The following is a 12,985-nucleotide window of genomic DNA, read 5'->3' on the forward strand; positions in this document are numbered from 1 at the left end:
CTTTCATCTCAAGCATGATTATACATAGCAAACACAAATAAGATGAAAGTGATTATAAACAACATCTACTTTAGTTACATTGGCCGACCGGCCAAATAAATAATAGAACAGCGGAAGCTTGTCTACCCAATCCACAAGGACACCGACTAGGGGTTTACCCCATTAAGTTCAAGTCCTAGAAGAAGCAGTCGATTACCCGCATCACTCAAAGACTAAGTCTAAATCCTGCAAGCAAAAGTTAATTCATCAGCAAGAGTCAGTACATTATTAGAAATAATGTACTGGCAAGCACCAAGACAAGCCTAACACCCTACTTGCAAGGCATATAATTAAGGAAGGCATAGTATGGTTCTTTTTAGCACAAAGCAAGTTTTATTTGCATAAAACACATTCAAAACGGATTTGCTTTCAAATAAAATTTCAGCAAGTACTTAGCATATGGGCATCAAAGTAGGCATTAATCATGTATAAATATTCACCTCATTGCCATCCATGGCAGCAAGGAGATCATTCTCAAATCTCATCACAATTTGAAGGTAAATTTCAGCATTTAGGAGAATAAACACAAGTCTATACTCAATACATATTCACACGCCGCTCTTGACCGTGAGCACGGCTAATCAATTAGTTTTGACTCTGCATAGTTTGTACACTTTACCCACATGATGCGAAATAATAATCATGCAAGAGCATGGCACGCGATACATAAGTACCCGATTTATTACCCGCAACAAAGCTTTTCCAAAATTCATGATTTAGCCTTACACCAGCACGATACGTGTTACTCCATCCTAAGCCATACTCGATATATGACCTAGAACCGTTAAGTGGCGGGCCCACGCCTTAAACTTAACGCCGTGGTGGCGGACACAACGGCAACCCACCACGTGGCACAATACTGTTGTATTGGACACGCTTAGTCACCTAAACTACCACGTCGGGGTAAATAGGAAGCTCCTCTGAATTATACGAACTCATACACACCGGCCTACCAGAATGTAAGGCTAAACCATAAATAATTTAGTAATCTTGGGCTATCCCATACTAGCACATGTGGTTGTACTGTATACGAAATAAACTGACATTGAGTGAAGTCCATAAGTCGGTTTGGGCGCACACTCCCCCTATCGGTACACAACTAATCACCATATGTGCACCACTTGAGGCCCAAACCTAAAATCCATGTTTTTCACCATTTTATTTATCAAAATCACAAGTATTAAAGTTCTGTCCAGATTATTTAAAAATCAATTTTCATGTTTGTAATGAGCCCATAATGACAAGGAAGACCATTCTAAGCATGGCTAAGCATTATAGTAACCTAGTGTCACCAAAACTCATATATAAAGTGGTATAGTCATATTGTTCCTAAGGTTAGGAATGAGGGATATGGATATGTGTGGAGTTAAGGTGATAATGCAAGTAGTAGGAGTTTGTCTAACAAGTTTAACAAAATTTTAATTTATTAGTGTACAATCGACATGCAAGATTTGCAAACATTTTCAATAACCTCCAAAACATAGGTTCAAAGTGATCAAAGAGAGGGAGGTGGAAAAAGTCAGCACCTAAATCACTTCTTCACCGTTTAAGCAATCATCTATACAATGTACACGTTATGCAATTAAAACACCAAAATATGCGAAAAATCCAAAATGCTCTAAAATGCATGATTTGTGCACAGTGGATAGGTACTGGTCTAAAATGAATTTATGTGAAAGAATTTCTATTTTATCTCATTTCATTTGAGAGTTATGAATTTTAGAAGTTTCGTCGGTATAGTGTAGGATTTACTTAGGTACTATTATGAACTGATGTCGTAAGGCGATTCTTATTAAGTTCATGTTTGTTGGGGTGAATATATGTATTTTCTAAGACTAACACATTTGGTTTCATAATTTTTAGAGTTAATATGGATTCTTTATGTATTTTACAAGTTTTAACATGTTCTAGGCATATAGTCCCTATGTATATATGGCTTTGGAGATTTAGGTCCAGAACTTGCTCTAACTTGCTAGTGTTGTATAAAATGAGTATTTTAGTTAACTAATCTAATCTTAGTTCATAATTTTAGAGTTTATATTATTTTACTACACATTTTTATAAATAGAGATGTTCTATGTTAGTTTTTCTTTTTTTTACCAGAAAACAGTGGGGGAAGCCCCCACGGTTGAATTTCATTTTATAAAAGAGAAAACTGTACAAAAGTAACATTACAGAGCATCAATCCATGATTGCAAAATAGGTCTATCAGCTAACTTAAGCCTAGATAAATGTAGGCCTAACTCTTCTCTTAAATTCAGCTTCCATCGCGGGACAGATGTTCGATATCTATTGAAGATGAAATCATTTCTTTGCTTCCAAAGCAACCATGCGGCCACCAAAAAAATTTCCATGAAACAGGCATTACCGAATCCATTTCTCTGAGAATGAATCATCTGATGAAATTCCAAAGAGGTATCCCAAAAGAGTCCAATAGAGTTCCAACATGCAGTAGCAAAAGGGCATTGGAAGAACAGATGCTCTCTTATCTCACGAGTTCCCAAGGAACAGAGATCACAGGAAAGACTGACATTGGGGGGCTTACTGTGCTTTCTCTCTAGAAGATCCCTGGTATTTAATCTATCCAAGAAAAAGAGCAATGCAAACACCTTTATCTTCATATAGACTTTACTGGTCCATATCCAAGGCAAACACAAAGGCGGTTGGATTGACCAGAAAATTTTTTTATATAACTTCTGAGAAGAGTAAACATTAGAGTCCCGGTTGTATGTCCAAATGCCGGCCGAAGAGTTTAAACTTATCTGAGCAATGTCCTCCAGATATAGTTTGTATTCATCATAGGCTTGAGCTGAAAGAGGTAAATAGAATTGATCATCCACTGCCCTCTGTAAATGTTGTTGGACAGAATCATTCTTGTGCCTGACAAAAGAGAAGAGAGTAGGATACACCTGAGCAAAGACCTTTCCTTTACACAGGTCTTGCCAGAAGCTAACTGAAGATCCACTGTTAATTGTTGGCCTTGCAAAACCTCTGAATAGAACTTCAAACTGAACAACGTCCTTCCACCAAAAGGAACCACAAACACTAGCATTTTGAGGCAATGTCCCAGAGTAATAGGAATTCCAAATCAGTTTAACCCAAGGTATCTGCATATGCTGGTTAAAGAACTTTCCTAACTGCTTGAGGAGAAGGGCCCTATTTTGCACTCTCAGATCTATTACACCCAAACCACCTTCTTGGGCCTACAAACCTTCCCCCAGGCAGCCAATGATTTTTTGGTGGAAGTTAAATCCTTTCCCCTCCACAGAAAATGCCTTCTTGCTCTATCTATATTCTCTATCACTGCCACCAGAAGCTGAAGGGAGCACATATAGTAAGTGGGCATTGCTGACAGAACTGAATTTACAAGAGTTAGCCTATCTCCATAGGAGAGGAAGGAAGAAGTGGCCACAAGTCTTCTTTCAATCCGATCAGTGAGAGGAGAAAAATTCACTACCTTGGGCTTAGAACAATTGAGAGGGAGCCCTAGATAGGTGAAAGGCCACCCAGGGCACAACCAAAATTCTTTGCCAGACAATCAGTCTTGTCTTCATCCAAATTTAGGGGTATCAGACATGACTTTGCATAATTCACTTTCAATCCTGTGGAAAGAGTCATTGTATTCAACAAAGCTTTTAGAGCTAGAAGTTGTTTCCCAGAGGCTTGCATGAATAGCAATGTATCGTTAACCTAAAGATTGTTGCATAAGCTAAGTTCATCTAAGTTTTGGTAGATGGGGATGGAACTATGGCTCCACTGGTCCTAACAAGTTTTATTTGGACTTATATGGATATACCATGCATATATATACTTATTCATATGTATTGTTTAACCACTATAATGTGTTCAGTACCTATTCTACCAAATTAAGGTTTAGAGCTATGGTCTGTACAGAGGGTGCCATAATTCACTCTACTAGGTTGAAGTATATTACTTGCTGGTTCTATAGAAATTTGGTTCACTTCATTTAGACTAAAGATGAATTTTTTACAAATTTTACAATTTAAGGTATGCTCCATGTTGTTTATTCCTTACATAAATGCTTAGGGGTTTTTATTATACTGTAAGTATGTCTTTTTATTTTATAACATTGAAGTGCACGACTCTATGATTCTACAGAACTTGAGTTTACTCAAAAAGGATCTAAGATGAATTTTATATAAACTTCTAAAGTTCAGCTTTTGCGAAACTAGTTATTTTAAAGATAATAGTTTTAGAGGCATTTGATGTAAAGTATTTATATGTTTTATTTTAATTTATTTTTAGAGAACATGTTGGTGGATCTGTGGAAACTAAGTTTGCTCTAAAATGAGTTGAAATGAATTTTGTGTGCATTTTATAAGTTTGTATATGCTTTATGTATGATTTATCTTAGATAAATTTTAGAGGCTTCATTTGTACTGTGAGTGCAAGTTTTTATGCAATTACACTAAAGTTCATGATTCGATGAGTTAACAGTAATTTTTATTTCTCTAAAATGAGTTGTTTCCAATTTGTTAAGGATTTTACAAGTTTACATGTTTTTCTGATGAAAATATAAAGCTTTACGCATTTCATTTAGATTTTTCTAGAATTTAAATAGAGTCAGGCTAATATGCAAAAAGGACTCTAGATTTTCAGGAAATCAACCCGCAGTCCTATGACTGTTCTGTGTGTTAGGTAGGTTTTACAAACTAGTACCTAGAGTTTTGATTCTTCTCAACAGAAGTCCTTGGTTTGAGCTGACACAGAGCTAAGCCATGGCCTAGCTCGTTCTCGAGCTCGCCGGTGACAAACGATGACTCGTTTGGGGGTGCGACCAAAATACAAAATGAAGATCATGTTATTGCGATTCCATTCCTATACTTTTCTTGGTTAGTGGACATCGGAGTAACGCCGGCGGCGAGACCGAGCGGAGGATGTTTTGGCATGGGTAGGCATGTTGTGCTATAGACTGGATGTACCCAAAGGGATGCATGCAGGGTGCTCACCGAATCTCGAACGAGGTACGGGTAGGCCTGGATAGTGACGATGATACAGAGGATATCCCCGTGGCGGCGGAAATCGGCATGGCAACGATGACAACCACCATCCGGACTCCGGGCTGCCAAGAAATAGAGTGGAACGGCTCAAAGACCATCTAAAGATGCTACACGACACTACAGGAATTCTGGGCTTCTATGACGATTACATTATGACGATAATAGCCTGTTTCCTGTCACTGTCTGCCTGCAGTGACGAAATGGCTGTCATCACAGAAGGTGGGTCACTAACCAGCTTCTGTGACCACCAGAGGACATCGTCACTGATACAGTGACGATAGTTCTCCTGTCATTGATGAATGACGAGACAAATTCGTCATAACAAATTGAACCGAATAACGCCACGTGTATGATGACATGTGATGTTAGAGATGACAAGGCGGGTGATGTGGCAAATGACATGGCAATTCACATTCGGCCCATATAGCATGGGCTTTTTTATTTTCAATTACAATCAGCCCAATTGGCCCAAAAATTTTTTTGACCCAGCTAAAAATTTGCTTTTACATTTTTTTCATTATAGCCCAACAACACAATTCTAGCCCATATTATAGCCCAACAGTACAATTCTAGCCCATATTATGGGCCATCCCAATTAAAAAGCAATCACAGAATATAAACCACAACCATTTGCGTAATTATATTATAATCACATTCCAGCCATAATTAATTTTCCTGCCCATACAAAAGCAAGCTCCAGTTTCCATACAAAAGCACAAAACATGAATATAAAATGATCCATCCACCATCCAACTACACAAGTCCCAGCCGACTACAAAGTTCCTACAGGTAGTGCCAAGTTCCTGCACCAAAAAATTCCACCTAGCAGCCACTACTAAGTTTCGGCGTGCATCTTGCCAGCAGCCAGCAAAAAAATTCCACCAAGCAGCCGCTGCACTTCCAGCCTGCAATCAAAGCAAGGTTTCAGTTTTGCATTATTATAGATAAGCAAACTGAAGTACTAATTACAGGCCAACAAATCATCCACACTTATAATTATGAGATGGAGTATAAATTGATGTTGCAATCGAAGTAGCAGGTTACATAAAAACTAGTTTTCAACTTCTGATCACATAGATATCCAATAGATGATTAAATATAAGTCTATGTGGAAAGGCCATGATATACATCATCTTCCAGGTTCTTTTGTCAGAATTTGCAACACTTCTGCCCTATGCATATGATACATCGCCTTTATAGCATGCCAGTGCAGCATCTAAATAGAGATAGTACGATTCAAAGCAATGGATAAGAAAGGAACAGAAGAGTACCATAAGGTGGTAAGTATAAGCAAGACCAGCAAACACGCTCAAACTTTTGGTTTGAAAGGTGAGTGCCTTTTCATAATATGATGCTAGATGATGGGGGGCGCCAATGGTGTGCCTCCTGTACACGGTTTGTTGCACTATTTGTGTTGTTCGTAGCTGTGATTATATAAGAGCAAAGAATGCATGTTAGAAGTTAGTGGCACATTTTGTGAACATTAGTGATGTGATAGGAGAAAACTGATGCCATTATGTCAAAGCCTAGCCAATCATATCCATTGTATGGTTCAAACATTTTTAATCTAAAAAAATGTTCTAACTTTCCCCGTCATCACTATTTTCCCCTTCTGACCACTTCCACTTATCGAATGATCCGTTAACGGAAGTCTGTTTAAAACATATTATTTATTTACACATGTGACTCTCTTGTTAATATAAACTTGATACTATTTTGTGTCCTTTAGAGGTACTCAGAATGATTTTACCTTTAACATAAGTAGATAGAGCAGCTCTACCCTATAGCAATTTCGTTGATAGAAATGATAAGCTAGAATGTTACATGATTAAGGGGAAAATGGGAAAAATAAAAAGAGATATAGAGGTGAGGGAACATACATTGATTGTAATGAGTTCATCAAGGCAACATAAGGTGCAATGCAGTGATCTGTTCTGTGACACTTGGTTCTTAATTTCTGAAATGTTAAATAATGCAGGTAAATAATCAATTACCGGTCAAACATGTCACAAATCTCTTCTTCATCTGGAGCTCCTACCACTCGCGCTCCTACCACTCGCGCGGACTGTAGCTATCCGACGTGGCACACCCCAGCATCCGCGCCATCAACCACCCTTAATAGTCTTCTAATTGCCTTTTGATATTTCCTGTTGGTAAAAAAAAAAAGGTTGACTCAAAATGATATTTTAACAACTGATGATGACAACCAAAAGGAAAGAGAACCAGTATCATTCTGTTATTATTATTCCATCAGTCAAAATTAACAGCAAAGCTGCTGTTCATCTCAAAGAAATGCTATTCGGTTCAGGATATGCTAGGGAACAAAATCTAAGACATATTTCTTATTAAAGTTTCATGCAATTTAGGCTTGACGGGCTACTATATAACATGATCTACCAAAAAAGATTGTTTTTTTGCTATATCAAGAACAGGTGCCAGAGGAAATGATTGGATTGAATTGATTCGTACCTAGATGGCAGCGACATTGGTGGGGAAGCCATAGATGCAGTCATGCAGATCACCATTTTGCGGTTGACCCTATGCACAGAAGAGACCAAACCTGCATCAGTAAGAAATTTCCATTCCAAATCAAACCCATAAGGCAAGAGCTGTAGCATCGGTGGAGGTAACAGGGGGAGGGGGTGGGGGGAAGGATGGAGGGTGGGAGCAGGGAAGGGGGGGGGTGGTTAGGGATGGAACAAAGAACTGACCTGGAACCCTAGACCAAGACTGCTGCGGCCCTGTGGGAAGGAGTTGACCGGAGACGGAGATGACGACGGTGGCGCCGTGAGGCGGAGGCGCGGAGGACGCCGCGGGCGGAGGCGGGAACGGCGAGCCAGGAAGGCGCACCTTGATGCACTGGCGATGCCGCCAGATCTAGTGGCCCTGAGGCCTAGCCCGTCGCCGTCGTCGCGGGAGCCCGTGGTTGCCGGTTGCTCCCGTGGTCGCCGCTGCCACCTCCGCCGCGGGAGCCCGCCGCCTCCCCTCCCGCCGGATCTGGAGGAGGGGAGAGCGTGGCTGCTGCTGACGCCTCCTCTGGCCAGCCGCCGACCGCGGGCCTGCGTCGTGAGACGGCGAGAGAAAAGGGAGGGATGGCGAGAGAGACAGAGACGGGAGAGATCGAGAGGTGAGGTGCTCGGCTGAGGCGGTGGGAATAGAGGTGGAGTAAGGGGACGGTGGTGGCGGCGGAGTGGATGGATGGAGTTCGGCTAGGGTTTGGAGAACAGGGTATATGGATAAGAAGCAAATCCTATGCGAATTTACTAAACTGTCCCTGGCGTGTTCACAGTACTTACGATATTGTATGGACAAAATGGACATTTCACCTTAAATTTATGATAACTACAAATTTAATTTTAGGCTGATTTTTGTGTTTCAAATGCAAAAATCATAAACAATAAAATTGTAGAACTCATCGAGATCTACAACTATTGTATTGGTACTTTTTACAAATAAGTTCATTTGAGCAATTCAAATTTTCAATTTTCAAAATTTGACAACTTCAAACAAAAATTGGGGTTAATAAATGATTTTAAATGGAAAAGACACCAAAACCAAAGTTGTAAAACTAATCAAGATGCAATTTTTTTATTTTGGTCATTTCTCCATCTGACTCTATTTGAACAATTTGAAATTTGAAATTCAAAGTTTGAGAACTTCAAATAGAAATTTTTATTAGTGAACGACTTCAAATGAAAAATTCATCAACAACAAAGTTGTATAACTCATCAATATCTATAAATTTTATTTTGGTTATTTCTTCATCCGACAAAGTGATAGTAACATTGTTTACAAAATTTACATATCTCTTATATGGTTTTATAAACTATAAGAGAGATATGTAAATTTTGTGAACAATGTTACTATCACTTTGTCGGATGAAGAAATGACCAAAATAAAATTTATAGATATTGATGAGTTATACAACTTTGTTGTTGATGACTTTTTCAGTTGAAATCATTTAGTATTTGAAAATACTGTTTGAAGTTGTCATAATTTGAAATTCAAATTCAAATTGTTGAAACAAAGTCATATAGAAAAATGACCAAAATAAAAGTTATAGATATTGATGAGTTATACAACTTTGTTGTTGATGACTTTTTCAATTGAAATCATTTAGTATTTGAAAATGTTATTTGAAGGTGTTATAATTTGAAATTTAAATTTAATATAGGTCAATTAAACTCAGATGGAGAAATAACCAAGATAAAATTAGTAGATCTTAGTAAGTTATACAACTTTGTTTTTGACAACTTTTTCACATAAGTTCCTTTGGTATTATTTTTTTTGTGTTACTTCACAATGGTACAATAAAATAAAAAGAAAAAAATGTTAAATAGAGATCGACTGAAACAGGCCTGTTACGGGCCAGCCCTGTTGCTCCTTACTGGCCGAGAAGTCCATTTTAGGTCCCTCCTTTCAATTAATTTCAAAATATTAAACTTCGGCTCGAATTTTATCATACTAAATGAACTTATGTGAAAAAGTTGTCAAAAACAAAGTTGTATAACTTATTGAGATATACCGATTTTATTTTGGTTATTTCTCCATCTGAGTTTAATTGACCTATATGAAATTTGAATTTCAAATTATAACAGCTTCAAACAACATTTTAAAATACTAAATGATTTCAAATGAAAAAGTCATCAACAACAAAGTTGTATAACTCATCAATATCTATAACTTTTATTTTGGTTATTTTTCTACATGACTTTGTTTCAATAATTTGAATTTGAATTTCAAATTATGACAACTTCAAACAGTATTTTCAAATACTAAATGATTTCAACTGAAAAGATCATCAACAACAAAGTTGTATAACTCATCAATATCTATAACTTTTATTTTGATCATTTCTTCATCCGACAAAGTGATAGTAACATTGTTCACAAAATTTACATATATTTCTTATAGTTTATAAAACCATATAAGAGATAGGTAAATTTTGTGAACAATGTTACTATGACTTTGTCGGATGAAGAAATGACCAAAATAAAAGTTATAGATATTGATGAGTTATACAAGGTCGTTGTTGATGACTTTTTCAATTGAAATCATTTATTAAATGAAAATATTTGTTGAAGTTGTCATAATTTGAAATTCAAATTCAAATTATTAAAACAAGTTCATATAGCAAAAATGACCAAAACAAAAGTTGTAGATATTGATGAGTTATACAACTTTGTTGTTGATGACTTTTTCAGTTCAAATCATTTATTATTTAAAAATGTTGGTTGAATTTGTTATAATTTGAAATTCAAATTCAAATTATTGAAAAAAAAGTCATATAGTAAAATGACCAAAACAAAAGTTCTAGATCTTGATAAGTTATACAACTTTGTTTTTGTAAATTTTTTCGTTTGAAATCATTTACTACCTGAAAAGTTATTTGAATTAAGAGAAGGGAGGTTAAATGGACTTATTGGCGAGGGAGGAGCAAAATGGCTGGGCCGCGGCCTGTAGAGGGAGGAGTATGGAGAGAGGATGTGGGCTGAGCGAGGGAGAGTAATACTTGGGCCGAAAAAGGCCCAAGGACAGAGAGAGGAATTTTAATTTATTTTCCATTTATTTTAATTGGTTAAATGAACTTTGTAGTATTAAAATTAGTTATTGAGCTCTGAAAATTCACGGAAAATTTTAAAGAATAATTTAGACCACGTATAATATTACAAAAATATTTCCGGCCATGATTTTTAAAGCAAAACTTTTCGTCACTATGCATCCCCATCTCATACTAATTAATCGCCATAAAATGGAATGTGCTAATGACGAATAGCTCCGATGTCACGAGGAATTCGTTACAAAAGGTCATATTTCTCGTAGTAAAGCAGGTTCAAATCAACTTATAGCCATTTTAGTTTGTTTTTTTAAGTTTTTTCATTCAATCATAAAATGAAACGCCATAATTCTGATTTTTTTTTCATTCATAAAATGAGACTAGAGATGACTTCAATCCTAAAATCCTAAAATGGGAGACTAGAATTTATGTAGACAAGAAGAGTCCACCTAGGACAAACGATTTGTGGTCTAGTAGCAATGTAGTATAACAAGAATTTTTTTGTTTTTTTTAAAAATATAATAGTTCTATATTTTATGACGATCCACTATTGTCATCGTGCTATCGTCACAGAGCCCATGCAGAGTATACTGTGACGATGATTATGACAGATACACGGTTTGGTCATAAACAGTTGTCATCGTGTGAATAGTCGTCATAAACAGCCTCTGTTTATGACAGATATGTGTTCTGTCATCAGGTAATCGTCACAGAAGCCCAGATTTGTTGTAGTGCGAGTGAGGAATTGCGCCGAAGCTCACCCGGGATCAAGGAATCGACAACGGTGGTTGGCGGCCGGACTTGAGGAAGAAGACGCCGATCTCCCTCGTCGTTGCGGCACTGGCTGGGGTTCTTGAGGGCTTTCGAAGAGGACGTCGAGGCTATCCTGGTGGCGCAAGAGTTCGGCTTGGGGTGGTTCGGTTCGGTCGAAACGACGACGAGAACCCGACGACGGCGTCCAGTGCGCGCTCCAGAACATCGTCGGCGAGCTCTGCGTTCCCGTGGCTGCAGTGGATGAAATGACGTGGTGTTAAAATAGAAGATGATCAGCATGATGAGGAGAGTATGGAACGGTAGAAGAGAGGAGACGACCAGGGCACAATGGCGATGGCGACGGCCGTCGTCTTCACGGCCGGCGGTATGGTCGAGATGGAAAAGAAAAGCCGGAGCCCCCCCCCTCGGTTTGCTCGGCTCAGGAGTAGAAATGGGAAGGAAGCGATGCAGCTGGGTGGAGGTGAAGCCTCGGTTCGGCGATGCCACGTCGAGGCCACGCGTCGACGCCGTCCAGTGCCGGTCGGCGCCATCAGTCTCTCTCTCTCTCTCGGCTGTCACTGTGTTGGATGGAGGAGAAATAGAATATGGACAGAGAAGAAGTGACTCAGAGAGGCTTCCATGTGGGTCCAGGACGAAGGGAACAAGGCTGGAGTGAGAGAGGTGGGTAGAAGATGGGGTGTTAATTGATTTTGGACGAATTTTCAGGATTATTTCTCTCCATCTCACTTTGTAGTTCTATAGTTTCATTTGTGAGTGTGATAAATTCTCGTGGATTTTTCTGGAGGTAGATGAAGTTATCTAGTTTCCATTTTCTTTGGTTGCACTTAAAAATTATGGATAGATTACTCTCAGAAATTAGAAGAATAGGGGCTCTTTGGAAATTAGTTTGGATTTTTAGGACCTAAACAGAGAAGATAAATTCTGAAAAATTATATTTATTCATGATAATTAACCTAGTATTTGAATAAATTATTTCCCCTATACACTTTCATGCAGTTAAATGCACTTTTAGACAAGGTATGGTTTTAGCCAATTAGGAGTTACAATTAGTCTATTATTTGACTGGTTTAACTGATTTATTTGAGGTATCAAATTTAGTTATTAAATTGTACCGAAATTACTATGTGTTGTATATGTTAATTAGAGCCTACATTAATTTTCCAATGATTTTATCTTGCACAGATTATTTTAGATAATTAGCATGACTTATTTTCCTTTCCTAAATGTATGTAAATGTCTATAAAACTTTTATATTTAGACTCTTCTTAACCTGAGGTGATGTTGATATGTTAGAATTTTAGTTTACCTTACACATGTCATAAGCTCCTTAACTATTTATGCATAAGTTTACTCTAGTATTAAATTAAGAGAATGTAATTAAGGTGGAATATACCCTATATGAGTTAATTTATTTGTTCACTTCCATGTTCATGACTAGTCTTCAGATGGATGACCAAATTAGTTTTGTGGGGCTTGACATTGGCCTTGTTGATATATTTTAAGGTGTATTATGGTTCCTATGTATTATTTTCCATTAGTTAGCACTAGGCCCTAATGGTTTAGTTGTTTGTCTGGATTGCAATTATATTCATGA

The 12,985-nt window shown here is 37.7% G+C and overlaps 1 protein-coding gene and 1 long non-coding RNA gene across 4 annotated transcripts; both read right to left on the reverse strand.

Moving 5' to 3' along the window:
• Positions 1–201: 201 nt before the first annotated feature.
• LOC127776934 (uncharacterized) lies at positions 202–11,921 on the reverse strand. The gene is made up of 4 exons (XM_052303488.1): positions 11,718–11,921; positions 11,379–11,622; positions 5,010–5,122; positions 202–225 (listed from the first exon to the last, which is right to left on the reverse strand). The coding sequence occupies exons 1-4, from the start codon at positions 11,919–11,921 to the stop codon at positions 202–204; spliced, it is 585 nt and encodes a 194-aa protein (XP_052159448.1).
• LOC127777603 (uncharacterized) lies at positions 5,677–8,265 on the reverse strand. Of its 3 annotated transcripts, none has more exons than XR_008018355.1 (5): positions 7,772–8,265; positions 7,530–7,598; positions 7,055–7,207; positions 6,332–6,484; positions 5,677–5,965 (listed from the first exon to the last, which is right to left on the reverse strand). It is a non-coding gene; the product is annotated as an uncharacterized LOC127777603 (long non-coding RNA). The 3 variants fall into 3 exon arrangements; XR_008018354.1 differs by having other exon boundaries at positions 7,530–7,620; XR_008018356.1 differs by having other exon boundaries at positions 6,941–7,207; positions 7,530–7,620.
• Positions 11,922–12,985: the final 1,064 nt, after the last annotated feature.

Source organism: Oryza glaberrima, chromosome 6 (genome assembly GCF_000147395.1).
Source record: "Oryza glaberrima chromosome 6, OglaRS2, whole genome shotgun sequence".
NCBI lineage: Eukaryota > Viridiplantae > Streptophyta > Magnoliopsida > Poales > Poaceae > Oryza > Oryza glaberrima.

Coding starts and splice junctions, on each gene's coding strand:
- LOC127776934 (XM_052303488.1), bottom strand. CDS start 11,921: ATGGCGCCGACCGGCACTGGACGGCGTCGACGCGTGGCCTCGACGTGG. Junction 5,123..11,378: donor TGTCGATTCCTTGATCCCGG/GTGAGCTTCGGC, acceptor ATTTCTTGGCAG/CCCGGAGTCCGGATGGTGGT. Junction 226..5,009: donor CGTACCTCGTTCGAGATTCG/GTGAGCACCCTG, acceptor TTTTGCTTGCAG/GATTTAGACTTAGTCTTTGA.